Source organism: Rhincodon typus, chromosome 1 (genome assembly GCF_021869965.1).
Source record: "Rhincodon typus isolate 14 chromosome 1, sRhiTyp1.1, whole genome shotgun sequence".
Lineage (NCBI taxonomy): Eukaryota > Metazoa > Chordata > Chondrichthyes > Orectolobiformes > Rhincodontidae > Rhincodon > Rhincodon typus.
The window spans coordinates 173,864,416-173,881,982 of NC_063332.1; the positions used below are offsets into that span (position 1 = coordinate 173,864,416).

A 17,567-nucleotide genomic window follows, 5' to 3' on the forward strand; every position below is an offset into this window, starting at 1 on the left:
CTTCAGTATCTGAGGAGTCATGAATGGTGCTGAACATTGCACAATCACCAGTGAACATCCCCACCTTCTGATGAAGGGTCTAGGCCCGAAACGTCAGCCTTTCTGCTTCTATGATGCTGCTTGGCCTGCTGTGTTCATCCAGCTCTGCACCTTATCGTCATCAGAGCCAGGTCATTCAGGAGAGAATGTGAGAAAGACTTCCTCGCGAGCAAAATGATGCAAGTGTGAACTCTCTCCCACACATCGACAGTGTCAATAAGAATAAACTTTGCCCCTTTAGAGGGGTCATGGATTTAAGATGAAGAGCAGGAGGTTTACAGGGGATTTAATGAGAATTTCCTTCACCAAGAGGACAGTGGGTATCTGGAACTCTGCCTGAAAAGATGGTAGAGGCGGGAGCCTTCGTAACATTTAAGAAGTATTTAGATGAAGATTTGAAATGCCATGGCATGGTATAGCATGAAAGGCTATGGATCAAATGCCGGGAAATTGATGAGAGTAGATAGGTGCTTGACAACCAGTGTGGACTGAATGGCCCAAAAGACCTCCTTTCCATGCTGTAATACTTCATGATTGTATAAGCACTGATTATTAATGCTTTTTAATCTTGCATCATCACAGTGGTGAGATTTGAGCCTATATTAACTATTCTCTGTTTTTCTAACTCCAGTGGGAATGCTGTGGTGCCCATAATGCTGATGATTGGAATCTGAATATTTACTTCAATTGTACAGACAACAATACAAGTCGGGAGCGATGTGGAGTGCCCTTTTCCTGCTGTACCAAGGATCCCACGGTGAGGCAGCAATAGTAAATTACCCTTCTTACAGTAGCAAGGATTGTGGATTATATTTATCCCTAACTGACATCACTAAAAGTGATTATCTGATCGTCATCGCATTGCTGTTTGCGGGATCTTGCTGTATGCAAATTGTCTGGCACAATTCCTACTTTGCAACAATGACTTGCATTAAAATACTCTGTTGGCCGTAAAGAGTTTTGGGAAATCCTGAGGTCATGAAAGGTGCCGTAGAAAAGTAAATTTTTATTCCTACAAATTCATCATTAGGTGGTTAAATGGGTGAAAATATCACGCCCCCTCTACCAACAGTGAGAAGTGGTCTATAATGTGTTTGTTTATATTGTTATAATCCAGCTGATGTTAATATTGGAGGACAAGTTTGACCCAGGATTTGAAATCTTGCTTGATAGACCCTAACCTTGTTTTCTTCCCCAACTGTGGAGGTCAGTCACTGAAAACATATACAAGAGTTACCAGTATGCATTAAGGTAAATAATAAAATTTCAATTAAACAAGAAAAACATGAACTATATTACACTAGACAAAAGATTGGAAAATTTTAATTGCAAACACCAGAAATGGATTGAAACTCCCATTATACCAATTATCCCATCAATATCCTTACAAACTCCCAAACCCAAGGGAATAGTTACCACGGTTGCAATATCGAGGCCCCTTACTCAGGTGAACCCAACTGCAACCAGTTTCCTTCGAGTGTGTTTTTGTGTTTTTCTGGATGCATTTTTTTCTTCAGCTAGTATCTCTCCCTGGGACACCTAAACAAACAAAACCTACTATTACTTTAACTTTGAAACAAACACAAGCTCCATAAACACAGTTTCCAGCACTTTTGCTAGATTTTTTTACAAGAGCGTTTTAACGCTTTAGCTTTCACTCTCTGACGCACACTCACAGAAGCAGACCGATCCTCCTCTGAATTGTTCTGTGCCTGGATCCCTATTGCTAGGTAATAGCACAGTTTTCTGTTCACCTGTGTTTAAGTGCATTGACCAACAAACACTCGTTCTTTCACTGCGCAGGTTGTAAAAGCTCAATAAAGGTGCATTAAAACAAACAGATCCCCAGAGTCCTCTTCAGCAAGCTCCAAAGAACGTCTCTTTCAAAACAAAACTAAAAACTGTCTCCCCTTTATAACATAAAATATACAAAATTAAAATTGAACTTAAAACCTAATGTATGATTTTATTATGTTAGCAGAAACTTAATCCACATGGGTCGCTACTGTTTGCTAAGAGTTAATGTTTCAATATTATCGTTTTTTTTCCAGGAGGATGTCATTAACACTCAGTGTGGTTATGATGTGAGACTGAAAGTGGTAAGTCTGAAGAACCAACAATTAAAGGGAACTTGATGCTAAAAAAAAATAAGCTTTTAAATTTAATTTTGGCTTTCTCTGCCTCTGATATATTTAGTGTTGTAGGTGTTTGATTGGCTGTAAACAGTGACACCCTAATTCTGTGCCAGTGAAGAGATGGTGAGGTCATGCCCACTGGCCGAGGTTGATGGGGATTGATTTTTCAGCACATTATTACCAGCATATAACTATTCCCTATTCATTGCATTTTGCTGGACAGATAACTTTACTTTTATGGAGTTACTGTAGTTTCAGCAGTGAGTTCTGTTTGCTATAGGTGACAGGCCCTCTGTTTAAGCAGATTAACATAGAACATAGAACAGTACAGCACAGTTCAGGCCCTTCGGCCCACGATGTTGTGCCGAATTCTGTAGACTGTTTGCTGTTGTACACTGTTTAGATAAACTCTGCTCAGTGAATAGACACTGCTTGCTCTGAATCCTGCCATCCGTCCCAATCCACTTCCAATTCGTTATTGACATCACTGTGTCAATCTAAAGATTCTGTGGTGCATGAAGTAAAATTCAATCCACCTCACCCCTTTCTTCAATATCCTCCCGTATTCAAAATGTGCCCTTTTTGGAAGACCTCTCATTAACTGAACATATTTTTGTTCAAACTGAAGAAGAGCTAAAGCTTCCTACCTTCTAGGAAGAAAGATCTATATTTCAGTAGCACCTTTCACACCCATAGAGAATATTATGAAGTACTTACAGCCCATGAAGTCCTTTTGAGTTGTGTGTGATTCACTGTTGCAATGTAGAAAGCATGATAGCCAATCTGTGCACAGCAATAGCAATGATCAGATTATCTGTTTTTGTGAGAATATTTGAGGGATGAATGTTGGCCAAGGCACTGACAAGAGTTTCCTTGCTCCTCTTCAAAATCGTGCCAAGGGGTCACTTGCATTTGCTGAAGGGGTCAGTCAGGGCCCTGCTGGAACATCCTGTGTGAATGGCATCTCCGACAGTGTTGTGCTCCCTCAGTACTACACTGGGCTGGCCCTCTGTCTCAAGTGGGGCTTTAACCCCATAGTCTTTGACTCAGAACCAAGCATGTTTCTCTGAGTGAGATTTGCCGTCACTTCCTTGCTCTGATCAGTTAGGATCATAGGCACAGGAAGAGCCCACAGTGTTCTGCCATTTGGCAAAGCTTATGACTGATATGCAACTTAATTAATTAGAAACACAAGCAGAATCCTGGAGAAACTCATCTGGCAGCGTCTGTGGAGTGAGAAAAACAAAGTTAAAGTTTCAAGTTCAGTGACTCTTGTTCAGAACTGATAGTAGCAAGGAAGAGGAGGTATATATGCTGAAGACAGGGGAGGTGGGGAGGAAAAGGCGTGAGCAGATAGGTGGAGATGGAGCCCAGCCAGAGAGAAAGAGAGTTAGGTAGACTAAGGGATGGTTAATGGTAAGTCAGGGAAGGAATAAAGCTGATAATGGGGACAATGAGTAGGTGAGAATGGGTTGACTGTGCTGAAAGTTGCCCATGTGATGACAGGGCCTGGGGCATGGGGCCAAGGGTAAGGAGATGGAAGAAGGTGTTCAGGTTCCAAAATTATTGAACTCTATACTGAGAACTGAAGGCTGCAGGGTCCCCAAGCGGAAAATGAGGTGTTGTTCTTCCAGCTTGCGTTGAGCTTCACTGGAGCACTGCAGCAAGCCTGAGACTGAGATGTTGGCCAGGGAACACGGTGGTATGTTGAAGTGGCATGCAACTGGATGTTTGGGGCCATTGCAGACAGAATGTAGGTGTTCCACAAAGCGGTCACCCAATCCGCATTTCATCACCTCAGTGTGGTAGAGAGGAGACAACTGCTCACACTCTTCCTGCCTCCCAACCCCCACCCCCATCTTCAGCATAGACACCGCCTTTTCCTCGCTACTATCAGTTCTTACGAAGGGTCGCAGGACTTGAAATCTTAACTGTTTCTCTCTGCCCAGACGCTGCCAGACCTGCTGAGTTTCTCCAGCGATTTCTGTTTTTGCTTCAGATCTTCAGCATCTGCAGTTCTTAGTTTCTTTAGCTTGATCAGTGATGTATACATGTTTTGGATTAGTATTATAAAGAAGTGCTTCAACCTGAATGTAGCGAGAACAAAGCAGTCTTGGGATCATTATATCTAAATGTTGGTCCCACAGACTTTTCTCTGGGATTTTATGCTACTGATCCAAACGTGGAATTCACTTAAATTACATTTGTTTCAATTACAGGTGACTGAACAACAGAATTATATTTACACTAAAGGTTGTGTGGGACAGTTTGAGAAATGGCTGCAGGAAAATCTGACTGTGGTCGCAGGAATATTTATTGGAATTGCATTGTTGCAGGTGAGAATTATTGTGACATTTGTATTGCCTTGTGCTTCATTTGTGTTTGAGTACTTCCATGGCCTCATTCCCTCCCTATCTCTGGAATCTCCTCCAGGTCCATAACCCTCAGCAACCTCCACTTCTCACCTACTGCATCTGTTAGGTTTCGTTACTGCACCTTTGGTGGTTGTGCTTTCAGCTACCTGGATCTCCCAAGCGCTCGAACTCACTCCTAAAACCTCACCAACTCCCTACAACTCTCTCTGCCCCCTTTGGACAGTCTCTCTTTGATCAAGGATCTGGTCACCATTCTTAATGTCGTTTCTTACAGGATGTGGGCATCACTGGCAAGGCCACAATTTATTGCCCATCCCCAATTGCCCTTGAATGTCTTGCTCAGCTATTTTAGAGGACAGTTAAGAGTCAACCACATTGCTGTGAGTCTGGAGTTACGTGTAGGCCAGACGGGGTAAAGATGGTGGATTTCCTTCCCTAAAGGGAATTAGTGAACTAGATGAATTTGTTTTTAATTGATTACGTTGTAGATGGAGATTGACTTGCCTGTTATAAAAGGATTGAGAAAAAGAAGACACCGATTTACAAATTTGCAATAGAAGCAAATTGTTTTCATTCACAAAATATGACTGTCACTGGGTAGCCTCAGCATTTATTGCCCATCCCTAATTGCCCAGAGGGCAGTTAAGACTCAACCACATCGCTGTGGGCCTGGAGTCACATGCAGGTCAGATCAGGTAAGTACCTTAGGAAAAACACATCCGGTTTACTACAATTGATAATGGTTTCATGGACTCTAAGAAAGAGTTCATTCGTATTGAATTCATAATTAAACTTCCTTCACCACAAATTCCACCATCTGCTATGGTGGGATTTGAACCCAGGTCCACAGAACATTATCTGCCTCTGGATTAATAGTCTAGCGATAATACCACTAGGCCATTGCCTACTCTAGAGTTGGGACGAAGTGTTTTCACTCAGCAAGTGGTTAGGGTCTGGAATGCGCTGCCTGGAAATGCGTTGAAGGGGGTTTAATTCAGGCATTCAGGAGGGTATTGGATGATAATTGAAATAGAAACAATGTTGAGGGGAAAATGTTGTGGGGAAAAGGCAGCAGAATGAGATTCTTCACAGAGCTGGTGCAGACATGATGGGCTGAATGGCCTCTATCTGAGCCATGCAAATTCTGTGACATGCTTGCCATTAGTCTAGCTTTCTAATTCCATGTTTTTATTCAATTACATTTCACCACCTCTTGTGGTGGGATTCAAGCACAGACTCCCAGAACATTAGCCTGTGGCTGTAGATTACTAGCCCAGAGAAAATCTCCATTCCACCACTGCTCCCTTTGCCAAGTGTTATTTACTGATCCCTGCTGGGAAATACCTAGAGCTGTTTTGGTGCATTAAACATGTGGTGAAGGTACAAGTTTGCCTTGATGCTCAGGGTGGTTTCTCTGGGAAAGGAAGATGATGTGCTGTTGTAACATCGTTCCCGCTGGCATCTTCTCGAAGGTCAGTTTTACCAGGCATTGAGAGAAAAACATCCACTCCTCGGAGACTGGGTGGTGCTGTGGAAAGCAATGTTTTTGTTTCTGCTCTGAAACTTGGGCCTGATCCAACTTGGCCCGTTGGCAGCAGCGTATTCTCACTAATACAGCACAAGATCCATTTGATACTAGCTCCAAGTCCTCCGGGACAAGATTGAGCAATATCCAGTGTTTTCTCACTGAAAGGCCTTGAGAAAGGCGATTGTGCAAAGTGGAAATACAAACACTGGCATTTTCAGCTTTACAGAGTCACAGAATGGAAGGAGACCATTCAGCCCATTTTTTATTTAGAAAACATCATCACGGAATGAGGGTGTCACTGGCTAGGCCAGGATTTATTGCCCATCCCTAATTGCCCAGAGGCAATGTCAACCACATTGCTGCAGGTCTGGAGTCACATGTAGGCCCAACCAAGTAAGGGTGGCAGTTTGATTCCATAAAGGACACTAGTGAACCATTACCAACAATGGACAGTGGATTCACGGTCTTCGTTAGACTCCTAATTGGGATTTTTATTGAATTCAAATTCCACACCTGCTGTGGTGAGATTTGAACCCAGGGCCCCAGAACATTATCTGGATTAACTGTTCAGAGATGATGCCACTGGGCCATTGCCTCCCCTGACCTTCTGCTCTGCGCCGGTTCTCTGAATGAGCAGTCCTCATGGTGCCTAAACATGCACACACGCGCACTCACAAACACCCACCGTCTCCTCATAATCCTGCATGTTCTTCCATCTCCGGACAACGATCCGGTTCCTCCTGGAAAGCCTGAATTGATCCTGCCTCCAAGACGCATTTGGACAGTGCATTCCAGACCACTTACTGCTTTAGAGTGTTTTTCTTAGTCCTGTTGCTGCTTTTGCCAATTACCTAAAACTTGTCCCCGGCCTTGTTCCCAATCCTTTTACCAACGCTGATGGCTTCTCCCTGCCTGCTCTGTTGAGACCTCTCAAAGAGAAACAACCTCAGTTTCTCTGATCGACCTATGTAGCTGACGATGCTTATCCCTGAACCCGTTCTCATGAACCTGTTTGCGCTCTGTCTTGTGCCTTCACAGCTTAGCTCTGATCATCCGACTACGCGCACCTCTAATTGTCTCTAAGGTGTCAGTTTACTTCCCCTTAATTATTAAACTGTGGACAAAAATGCAAAGGGGTACAAAGTTGATTTTTCTTGAGTCTGCGCTTCTTTATAGTAAAGGCCTAATGAGGGAGTATATAAGTTGAGTAAAGGATGAAATGTCCACATCCTGTCTTATTGATATCACATCTCTGAGTCAGAATGCGGTATGTTTAAGGCTGACCATCAACAGTGCAGATCATAACCTTCAGCCGATGCCCGTTTTCAATACTCAAGGGAAATAGTGCACTGTTAGAGGGTGCTGTCTTTTGAATGAGGCACTAAATTGAGCCCCTTGTCTGGCCTGTCGGGTAAATGTTACAGGTGTGTGTGTATGAGACCAATGTTAAAGATAGGTGCTGCTTTTGAAGATGGCCACCTTGATCCATCTTTGCTTGCCCAGATACAGCTGCAAGCAGTTCCAGCAACATATGATGAGAGCAGGAAGAGAGAGTTGATGAGCATTTTGTATGTCAAGCCATAGTTATATTTTATAATGAATTCTGTAAAGCGATGAAGACGTGGTCGAGCATATATTGTTTATTGTTCCTGAAATTGACGAGGCTGAATTTCAGATATTAGTGTGTTTAACACTTGGTTGAAGCACATGTTATTGGTAAGTTGTCACTGCAGCTGGTAATTTTCTTCATGGATCTTATCAGGAATGAGCAATCATTTTCCTGTTAGCTAGATTCCCTTTTATTTGGAAGGTATTGTCACTAGTCGTACATCAAACTAGAAACAACACTAATCCCAAGTATGGAGGGACTGTCTTATGAGGAGAGATTGAGTAGGTTGGGCCTGTACTCATTGGAATGTAGAAGAATGAGAGGCGATCTTCTTGAAATATATAATATTCTTAGGGGGCTTGAGAAGGTAGATATGGAGAGGTTGTTTCCCCTTCTGGGAGAGTTGTACCAGACGGCATCATCTCAGAGTAAGGGGACACACGTTTAAGGCAGAGATGAGGAGGAATTTCTTCTCTCAAAGGGTAGTGAATCTGTGGAATTCTTTACCACAGAGAGCTGTTGTGTGGCTGAATCGTTAAAAGAAAAGGCCGAGATAGCTGGATTTTTAATGAGAAGGGGAATCAGGATGTTGAGGAAAAGACAGGAAAGTGGAATTGAGGATTCGGATTAGCCATGATCTCATTGAATGGTGGAGCAGACTTGATGGACTGAATGGCCTATTCCTGCTCATTATGCCCTTATTGCAGTTTTACATGTGTGCATGTTGCTCCACCTAGTGGCGACATTGTCCACAAATGCAGCCAAATGTAGAAGGACCCATGGCAACTATTTTATAGAAAAGGGGAGTTCTCCCCTGTCCTGGACAATATTTATACCTCAAAAAAAAACCCCGCTTATCTGATCATTATAGCATTATATTTCGTGGGAGCTTGCTGTGACTGTATGTCAAACGTACTTGTCTGACAGTATAGTGCTGTAAGATATCTTGAGGTTGTGAAACGTGCAAAAAGAATGTATCTGCACCTTTAGCCTGTTGTCTGACTTAAAGTATTAGGCCAAGAGATTACAGGGAGAATTAATGGGGTTGCTTTTTACAACGAAGTATGTGGGGTAATGACCTAGATTTCTCAGGGGTGCTTGATGTGGAGATGTTCAAAGAATTCTAAAGGAAATCTGATAGACACTTGAGGGAATAAAGTTGCATGACCATGGAGATAGAGTGGGCAGATGGGCTGTACAGAGAGATGTCAGGAATTCAATTGGCTGAATAGACTTTTCTGTCCCATTCTGCTCTTGTATTCAGTGCCTTGACTAATGAAGGCAAGTATCCCATATGTCATCTTAACCACCTGTCCTAGTCTTCAAGGATCTTGTGCACATACACACCAAGGTCCTTCTGATTCTCTGTACTTCCTAGAGTCACCTCCATTCATCAGAATACTGTTTTCTTCCTTTCTCCTTTATGTGCATTCCCAGCTTCTCCCGTTTAAATTTTTCTGTACTGTTCACCTCAGTTACTCCTTGTGGGTTTGAGTTCCACATTCCCAGCATTTTTAGACAAAGAAGATACACCTGTACATTATTGGTATAATCAGTGGCTATCTTGTGTGTATGGCCCCTACTTTTGTTCTCCCTAACAAGTCAGAAGCATCATCTCAAAATCCATGTGGTCAGACTCCTGGATTATTTTAAGGACCTCTGTCAGGTCACTACTCAACCTTTGCTTTTATTAAAGAGCACACCAGTCTCTCCAGTCCAATGCTTTTGCATTCCTGCATTAAGTTGGGAATGCACATCTGGAAATTGCACACTGCCAGCCTTTGACTTTCTGACCACTGCTTTCTTCTAAATAAATTCCTGGAACGTGAGCTTTTCTAGACAAGGCCAGCATTTGTTGCCTGTTCATTTCGAAAAGTAGAACATTTACATGCAAAGATGTTTACTGTATCAAAACTGTTCCGCAGAAAATTGTAGGATTCCTTTCAACTATCTTGGACTGGATCTGCTATGTTTGGCACGGAATCCCTCACTTCAAACTTACAATTAGGTAAAGTAGAATTGCCTCCATCAGGATAATGTTTTTTTTTGCGCACATCAGATGTTAAGCTAGCTGGCCTGTCTTTCTGACCTTTTTTGGAAAGGAATGGCATAGCACGGTTGTTTATCAAAGCCTTCCCTTGCTCATCAAACTTCCAAAAGGAACAATCCCTGATGACTCACTGACTTTCCCTAAACCCAGGCCTTGGGAGAATAGGTGAAATCACAGTTTCTCACTCTGCAACACATGGTATCACGGGCAGGTGGGTCCTTCTGTAAACTTTCCCGTTGCTTTAAACCTTTTTTAAAATTCATGAGTGGGATGTGGGTGTTGCTGGCTGGGCTAGCTTTTAATGTCCTTCAGAATGTGGTGGTGAACTGCCATCTTGAGCAACTGCAGTTCATGTGGTGTAGGTACTCCCACAGAACTGTTAGGGAGGGATTTTCTACATTTTAATCACTGAAAGAATGTTGATTTATTTCCAAGTTCGGATGGAGTGTGACTTGGAGGGGAACTTGCAGGGTGTAGAGTAGACAGTCATACAGCATGGAAATAGACCCTTCGGTCCAACCCGTCCACGCCAATCAGACATCCTAATCTGACCTAATCCAGTTTGCCAGCATTTGGCCTAAATCCCTCTAAACCCTTCCTATTCATCTGCCCATCCAGATGCCTTTTAAATGTTTTAATTGTACCTGCCTCCACCACTTCCTCTGGCAGCCCATTCCACACATGCACCACCCTCTGCATGAAAACATTACCCCTTAGGTACAACACAGTGAGCGGAGCTGGAGGAACACAGCAGGTTAGGCAGCATAAGAGGCATAGGAAAGTTGATGTTTTGGGTTGGGACCCTTCAGAACTGTTGAGGGGGAAGGAAGTTGGGAAATAAATAGACAGAGGAGGGGTGGTGCTAGGGAAAGGTGGATGGGATGGTGATAGGCAGATGGGATGGTGATAGGTTGATTCAGGTAGGGTGTGGTAGGGATTGGTCAGTGGAAAGGGTGAAGCAGATAAGTGGGAGAGAAGATGGACAGGTTGTGTCAGGTCAAGGAGGCGGAGATGAAAGGGAGTGTTGGACGCAGGATGAGGCCAGGGGTGGGGAGATTTTAAAACTGGTAGAATCCATGTTTAGACCATTGGGCTGTAGGCTCCCAAGGCGGAATATGAGATGCTGCTCCTCCAGTTTGCATGTGGCATCATTGTGACACTGGAGGAGGCTCAGGATGGATATGTCACCCAGGGAGTGGGAGGGGGAGTTAAAATGATTAGTAACTGGAAGGTGTTGTCGATTATTGCAGACAGAGCACAGATGCTCCACGAAACGAGTTTGCGTTTCCTCTCACCGATTTGGAGGAAGCCACATCGGGAGCAACGGATACAGTAGACCAGGTTGGAGGATGTCCAGATGAATCCCTGTCAGAGAATGGACAGTTTGCTTTGGGCCTCTATCTGCATGATACATATGAATTAGGAGCAGGAGAATGCCACACAGCCCCTCAAGCCTGCTCTGTCATTCAATAAGTTCATGTCTGATCTGACCGTAACTTCATGTCCATGTTCCCACCAGCTCCTGATAACCTTTCACTCTGTCACTTAGCAAGAACCTACCCACCACAGCCTTAAAAATACTCCGAGGCTCTGCTTCCACTGCCTTTGGAGTAAGAGAGTTCCAAAGACTTTCGACCTTCAGTGAAAAAGAAATTTGCCACCTCTCTGTTTAAAGGGGTAGGCCCTGATTCTTAAACAGTGAATCGCAGCTCTAGATTCTCCCACAAGTGGAAACCTTCTCTCCACAGAAATGTGTCCAGAACCTTTGGGATCTTAATGCTTCAATCAAGTCACCTTCTACTCTTCGATCCTCCAGTGGAAACAATCTTGACCAGTCCAACTGTTCCAAGTATTAGTCAAGTCAACCTTCTGGACAACTGTGTTTTAAAGAACGTTACATTTCACTGAGTAATTATGTATATTTTGGATGCTAGACCTTTTAGAGGACTTAATTTTTAAAATATATGTTTATAGTCTAAAATTGTGTCTTGGTGTTTAATATTCAGTGTTTGTTTTTATTTCTTTCTTTCCCAGATTTTTGGCATCTGCCTATCTCAGAACCTGGTCAGTGATATTGAAGCAGTCAGGGCGAGCTGGTGATTGACAGCCCATTAAAGAGTGGACACAGCTTGGCATGTGGATGAGAAAAGTCAGCAGCACTCTGAATGTTACTTGCACGCTGGGTCATACAGTGGTCCAGGAAAAGGGTGGGGAGAGAGGCACGTGATGGTTTGAGAAATGGTTGTTTCCCTCCCTCCTAACCACCCACCCTGACTCCCAACACACTACCCCCCCCTTCCCTCGCCACCTCCAGAAACTATGACTGCGTTGTGAGGTATCCTTGCTGTCGCTGTCAAATGCTCAGAGGAGATTTGAAACAGAGCATCTTCAGAGATGTCCTGGCTGACCGTGTCCTTTCTGCCAGACAGTTCTACACCCATGGCCTTGACGTTGAACACAGTAGATAGCCAAAGACACCAGCGTGTTGGAGAGAACTGTCCCTGTATTTGGAAGCACAGTGGGAAAGGAATCCTCTCTTCCCCTCACCCTGCACAGCGCCAACCTCAGGCCATCTGCCCCAGTAACATTTTAAAAGTGACACTGATCATTGAATTTGCAGTGAAGAAGGACACCATTCGGCCAGTGCACGCTCATTCCTGACCGAGGTCGTCTGCACTCCCCATTTTCCTGCACCTTCTCCACGCCTGGTTTTACTTTGTCCCGCCTCCCAGATGAAAACTTTACAATACCTTCAAATACAAGATGGAAAGAGGGGTAACAGCTCAAGTGAAGGACATTAACAGAATGATTTAGTTAAATTTTACATGCCTGTTACTTGGGACAGTAATTTGATTTTGTTTTTGTGAAGTTCTTTGCCAAATATATATGTTTGCTTTTTCATTGAGAGAGAAAGGGACCATGTGCTTTGTCTAACAATGTTTAGTGATATTTTCCTTCTGGAAGCTTCCTTTCTTTTCAAGAGGGAGGTGTCTGCCCTTCATGTAAATAAATGAAACATTGGAGTTATAGCATTATACTTTGAAAAGAGTGTCTTCAGTTAAATAGGTTTTTGTGGACGAACAAAATAATGTAACAAGGCAGTGTTATTCCTGGACATGTTTAAGATTACTTTGTTCATGGAAAACCCTCTTGTAACATACAAAGAGAATTGGCCATCCAAAGACATTCATACAAATGTTGCATTTTTGTGAAACAAGTAGACCATATGACTCACCCACTTGCTGTTATGATTTCCTTTTATATTGCAGTATAGTCCAAGGTGAACAAAAGCAAGGACCAGAACTGGAGTGGTTTGACAAGAGTGGGCCCTCCGAATGATAAATATTCAGTATTACTTAGTCCTAAGCCTGCCATTTTCCTCTGTATTTTTGTTCATACTGCTCAAGTCCAGCTTCTGTACCAGTGTAGGATTTGATGATTAATGTTTAATCAGCTGCCTTCCCTCTGCACATCTTTGCATGATAACCTGCTGGAGTCTCTCGCTGAGATAACGACGAGTGGGTGGCCGCTGTATGTTAAGAGTATTATGTATTCACCCAAGTTACGCTGTGGACTGACCTTATTTGTGAATTAAACTGTAGTGAGAGCCACAGCAGGTGACGATGCTGTTTCATTGGAATGACGCTGCATTGGTTTGTGGATAGTGGTAATCCACTTTTAAATAAAATAAACACTTTTATACATTGACAGTTGTGTACTTGCAAAATCCAGACTTTTCCACCCACTGTTGGAGTGCCATCATTTATTTCCTGTGCCACATCCTCAAAGACATCATAGCTGGAAACTAGAGAACATACTAATATAAGCCTGTTGGGAGTGAGTAAAAAAAAAAAATTACACTTTTTTTGGCTTTAATGCGAACTTTGGACATAAATTTACTTCAGCAGATTTATTTATTTCCCCACAACTGGCACACTTTTGAAGACAGATGGATTAACACTCAAGAATTGCTTGCAGAAAATTCAGAGTCTGACACAGAATTTTAATATGAGAGCAAAATACTGCGGATTCTGGAAAGCTGAAACAGAAAATTCTGAAGGTACCTGGCCATCGTTGTATAGAGAGAAAGGGTGTTAATGTTTCCAGATCGATGACCTTTCATCTTCCTTATGAAAGATCTCTCCCCTGCTGTGTATTTTCACCATTCTCTATATTTATAGGTGAAGGTTAATGGTCACTTCCAAACATTTCTCCACAGTTAACAACTTTAACGGAGTTGTTCCTGAAGTTGTCAGGACACTTCGCAAACTCCGAGGAAAGAAAGTCATAGAGATTGAACTTTTTATTTTGTACTTCATCATTTTCTTTGGCTAATAAAAATATTGTCAGTGGAAAAATGTCTGCTTGACCAGCTAAAGTTCATCCAGTAAGATGAAGACGACTCATCATTCCAAAGGAAAGTGGAGCAACTGTAAAGGACACAAGTGTCAGAAGGTCAATATCTCAGGCTACCCACACTCTCCATCATCCTCGCCTCCCACCCCCCGCCAAATGCACACTGTGCCTTCAGCTTATATACCACCCTTCCCTAACTACTAGCAATTCTGAAGAAGGGTCACTGAACTCAAAATGTTAACTGTTTTTCTCACTCCACAGAGTTTCTCCAGCATTTTTTCCTGGTGTTCTAGCATTGTTGGGGGTGGTGGGGTTGGAATGGGGGAGCAGTTTGGATGACCAAACCTCCTTGAATCAGCCCAAGGCAAGTCTAATTGAGGAGGAACCTCTGGTTCTGATCTCAGCAGATGGTACAATTGGACAAGTCAGATCACAGACTGAAACCTGCTGGATAGATCATACATTTCATTTTTTTTTTGTTTTTGTTTGTTAGCTAAAGAGCAGTTAGCCATTCAAACATTCATGAGGCTGCAGATGTTCTTTAACCGTGGAACGTAAGTTCATTACAGTGGGAGGGTGGAGGTATGGGAGAAAAAAAACAATGAAGCCAAATATGTATTATAGTTAAAGATCTTGACCCAAACATTTAAACAAAGCTTTGACCTTCTTCCCCATACTATTCATTGTGGAAACTGAAGCCCAGAGAAGTTATGCTCCTATCTTGACTTAACATTTCTACCTAATTAACTCCTTCCAGTTGCTGGCTTGTAAACTGTTGAGATACTTTTACAATTCATCCCAGCTTTGTATATAAATCCTTCACAATTCCAATGGCCTACGTTTTTTAAAATATAATTCTCCTAACCTAAGGATTTCTCTCCCAAACCTTCCTGGTTTGAACAGTTCGCAAACCAGAAAAAAAGCACTTTTGTAATGGAGACCATAAGGACTGCAGATGCTGAAAGCCACAGTATAGGTGTGAGGCCTGAAGCATTGACTTTCCTGCTCCTCTGATGCTGTTTGACCTGCTGTGCTTTTCCAGCCTCACACCTATAGACACTTTTGCAATGTTTGATTTCTTCTGAATTGAACTGTGCGAGGAGAGAAGCTGAAACTTGTTTCTGAATGTTCGATTTAAGTTTTGAGTTCTCTGCTCCGAAGTACAAACAAAACTAATAGCTTAATATGTGTACATTGCTAGTCATGAAGCCAAAGTATACATGTTTTGTTCCATTAACACACCAGGGCTTCTCCTGAGATCTTGATTGTGGTCACGTTGTTTCTTGGAACTTACTGCATTTAGATAACTAATCCAGAATAATTTTCTGAAGAAGGGTCTAGGCCCGAAACGTCAGCCTTCCTGCTGCTCTGATGCTGCTTGGCCTGCTGTGTTCATCCAGCTCTACACCTTGTTATCTCCGAATAATTTGTTGATCTTTTTTTTTAAACAAAAGACACCCTAATTATCACAAACCTGCATCCATATGCCCCTCAGTTTCAAACAATCCAAATTCTAACGCTTATAATACATTTTGCATTCTTGTAATCCCATTAAAGAGACCAATGTAGTTCAGTTTTGAGAAAGGGCACCTTTTACCTTGTGTTGGGATGGCTCAGGATGTACACCAATGGCTAAATGAATGTAATTAATTGCCAGCTTCTCCAGTACTCTGTCTACTGACTTATCTGCCTAAGAAAACTTTCCTTTTTAAACAAGCAAAACTTTTAACAGGGTCTCTTCCCTAGGGGCTACTGGACTGATACTGTGGCTAGCCTCTAATAATAGAACCCCAGCTTTGAGTCAGAACTTGTGTGGCACACAATAATCTCAGCTCATGATGCTCTGATGACAGAATGCTAAATTGTTATTCTTTTGGAATAAAGACTGACCTAAAGCCCCATCTGCCCCTCAAGTGCGCAATTGGACCTTGAATATTTTGAAGAAGTTTATGGAAGTTTTCCCTCCACATGAAGTCAGATTATTGGATCATTATCACGGTGTTGGTGGGAGCTTGCTGTGCACACCTGTCCTGTTTCTTATGTTACAACAGTGATTACACTTTGAAACAAAGGATGATGCACTTTGAGACACGCAGAGATTATGGAAGGGGCTGTAACAATTGAAAGCTACACTTTTTTCATGATCTCACATGCAGTAACTTTTTTTAATGGAGAATGTGTGTTAGAGGGCAGGAAAATTGATGAGGTTGTTTCCACTTTGTCACAATATTAATCACTTCTGGAAAAAAATGGGGGATCAGAGGTCTGGGTGAGAAATGATGGCCTTCAAAATCAAACAGCCTGCTACCGGTTCTGAGGAAGGGTTGCTTGACCTGAGATGTTAACTCAGATTTCTCTGCACAGATGCTGCCAGACCTGCTGCGTTTTTCCAGCAATTTCCGTTTTTTGTTTGATTTACAGTTGCTGTAGTTCTTTCACTTTTTTTACTGATTATACTCCAAAGTGATTCAGTTACCTCTGAGACAGGATTGCCTTTTTTTTTATCAACAACGAAACATTTGTTTGCATTTTTATAAAGCATTTTTACATAGGAGTGATGGTAAACTCAATTTGACTGTGATGCAGATATTGTGGTTGACAAAGTTTGATCAGAATGGTAGGATTTTTAAAACCTGCTACAGGAGGAAAGAGACAGAGAGAGATTTAGAAATTGAATCCCAGAGCTGAGGCTCTATGTAGGTGAAGGTGCTGAAGTCAATATGGAGTGACTAAAATCTAACCGTAACTCTTAAGTAGGAAATCAAACACCACCGTTCTGCCCATCATCACAAATACGTAAGTGACTATTTTAATCACTAGGATAGTTAATTTGTCTGACTTTGACCATTATATGAAATGAAAGAAACTCATGCCAGGGTCTCATCAATAAACAAGAAACAAAAATTATGAAAAGATTTTCTTTATCAAAAGCAAAAATGGATTATTAACCACCAATGTGCAAACTTATGCTATGCCCTCTTTAAATCAAGCACGCAGACACTTATTCACAACTCAGATGGACAGGACATATTGTAGGTGGATAACTTAGGCACAAATAGGGGGCATGGTGGCTCAGTGGTTATCACTTCTGCTTCACAGCACCAGGGACCCAGGTTTGATCCCACCCTTGGGTGACTGTGAGGAGTTTACACATTCTCCCTGTTTCTGGATGGGTGTATGAATAGGAAAGGTTTAAGAGGGATATGGGCCAAATGCTGGCAAATGGGATTGGGCTAATTTAGAATATCTGGTCAGCAATGGACAAGTTGGACTTCGATGACTCTATAATGTCTCTCTTTTTGTTAGGTAGAGCTTTTTACTCTCCATGTTTAAGATTAAACACAAGTTTGCTCAGCTGCACCACCAAGTGGCCATTTTGACACGGTCTTGTGTGTAATCTCAACACTGAAAACTGGACTTGTAGAAAGCAAACCCTAGAAAAAGCTAAGACAACAAGGTGCAGAGCTGGATGAAC

The 17,567-nt window shown here is 42.4% G+C and overlaps 1 protein-coding gene across 1 annotated transcript in view; it reads left to right on the forward strand.

Moving 5' to 3' along the window:
• Nucleotides 1-13,444, forward strand: part of tspan5a (tetraspanin 5a) — a gene marked incomplete at its 5' end in the record, with an annotated part of 31,459 nt that extends 18,015 nt beyond the window's left edge. Inside the window, 4 exons of the mRNA XM_048612308.1 lie at nucleotides 671-796; nucleotides 2,091-2,138; nucleotides 4,394-4,510; nucleotides 11,771-13,444. Coding sequence (XP_048468265.1) covers nucleotides 671-796; nucleotides 2,091-2,138; nucleotides 4,394-4,510; nucleotides 11,771-11,836 — 357 coding nt within the window. The remainder of the gene's footprint in view (nucleotides 1-670; nucleotides 797-2,090; nucleotides 2,139-4,393; nucleotides 4,511-11,770) is intronic.
• Between the last annotated feature and the right edge of the window lie 4,123 nt (nucleotides 13,445-17,567).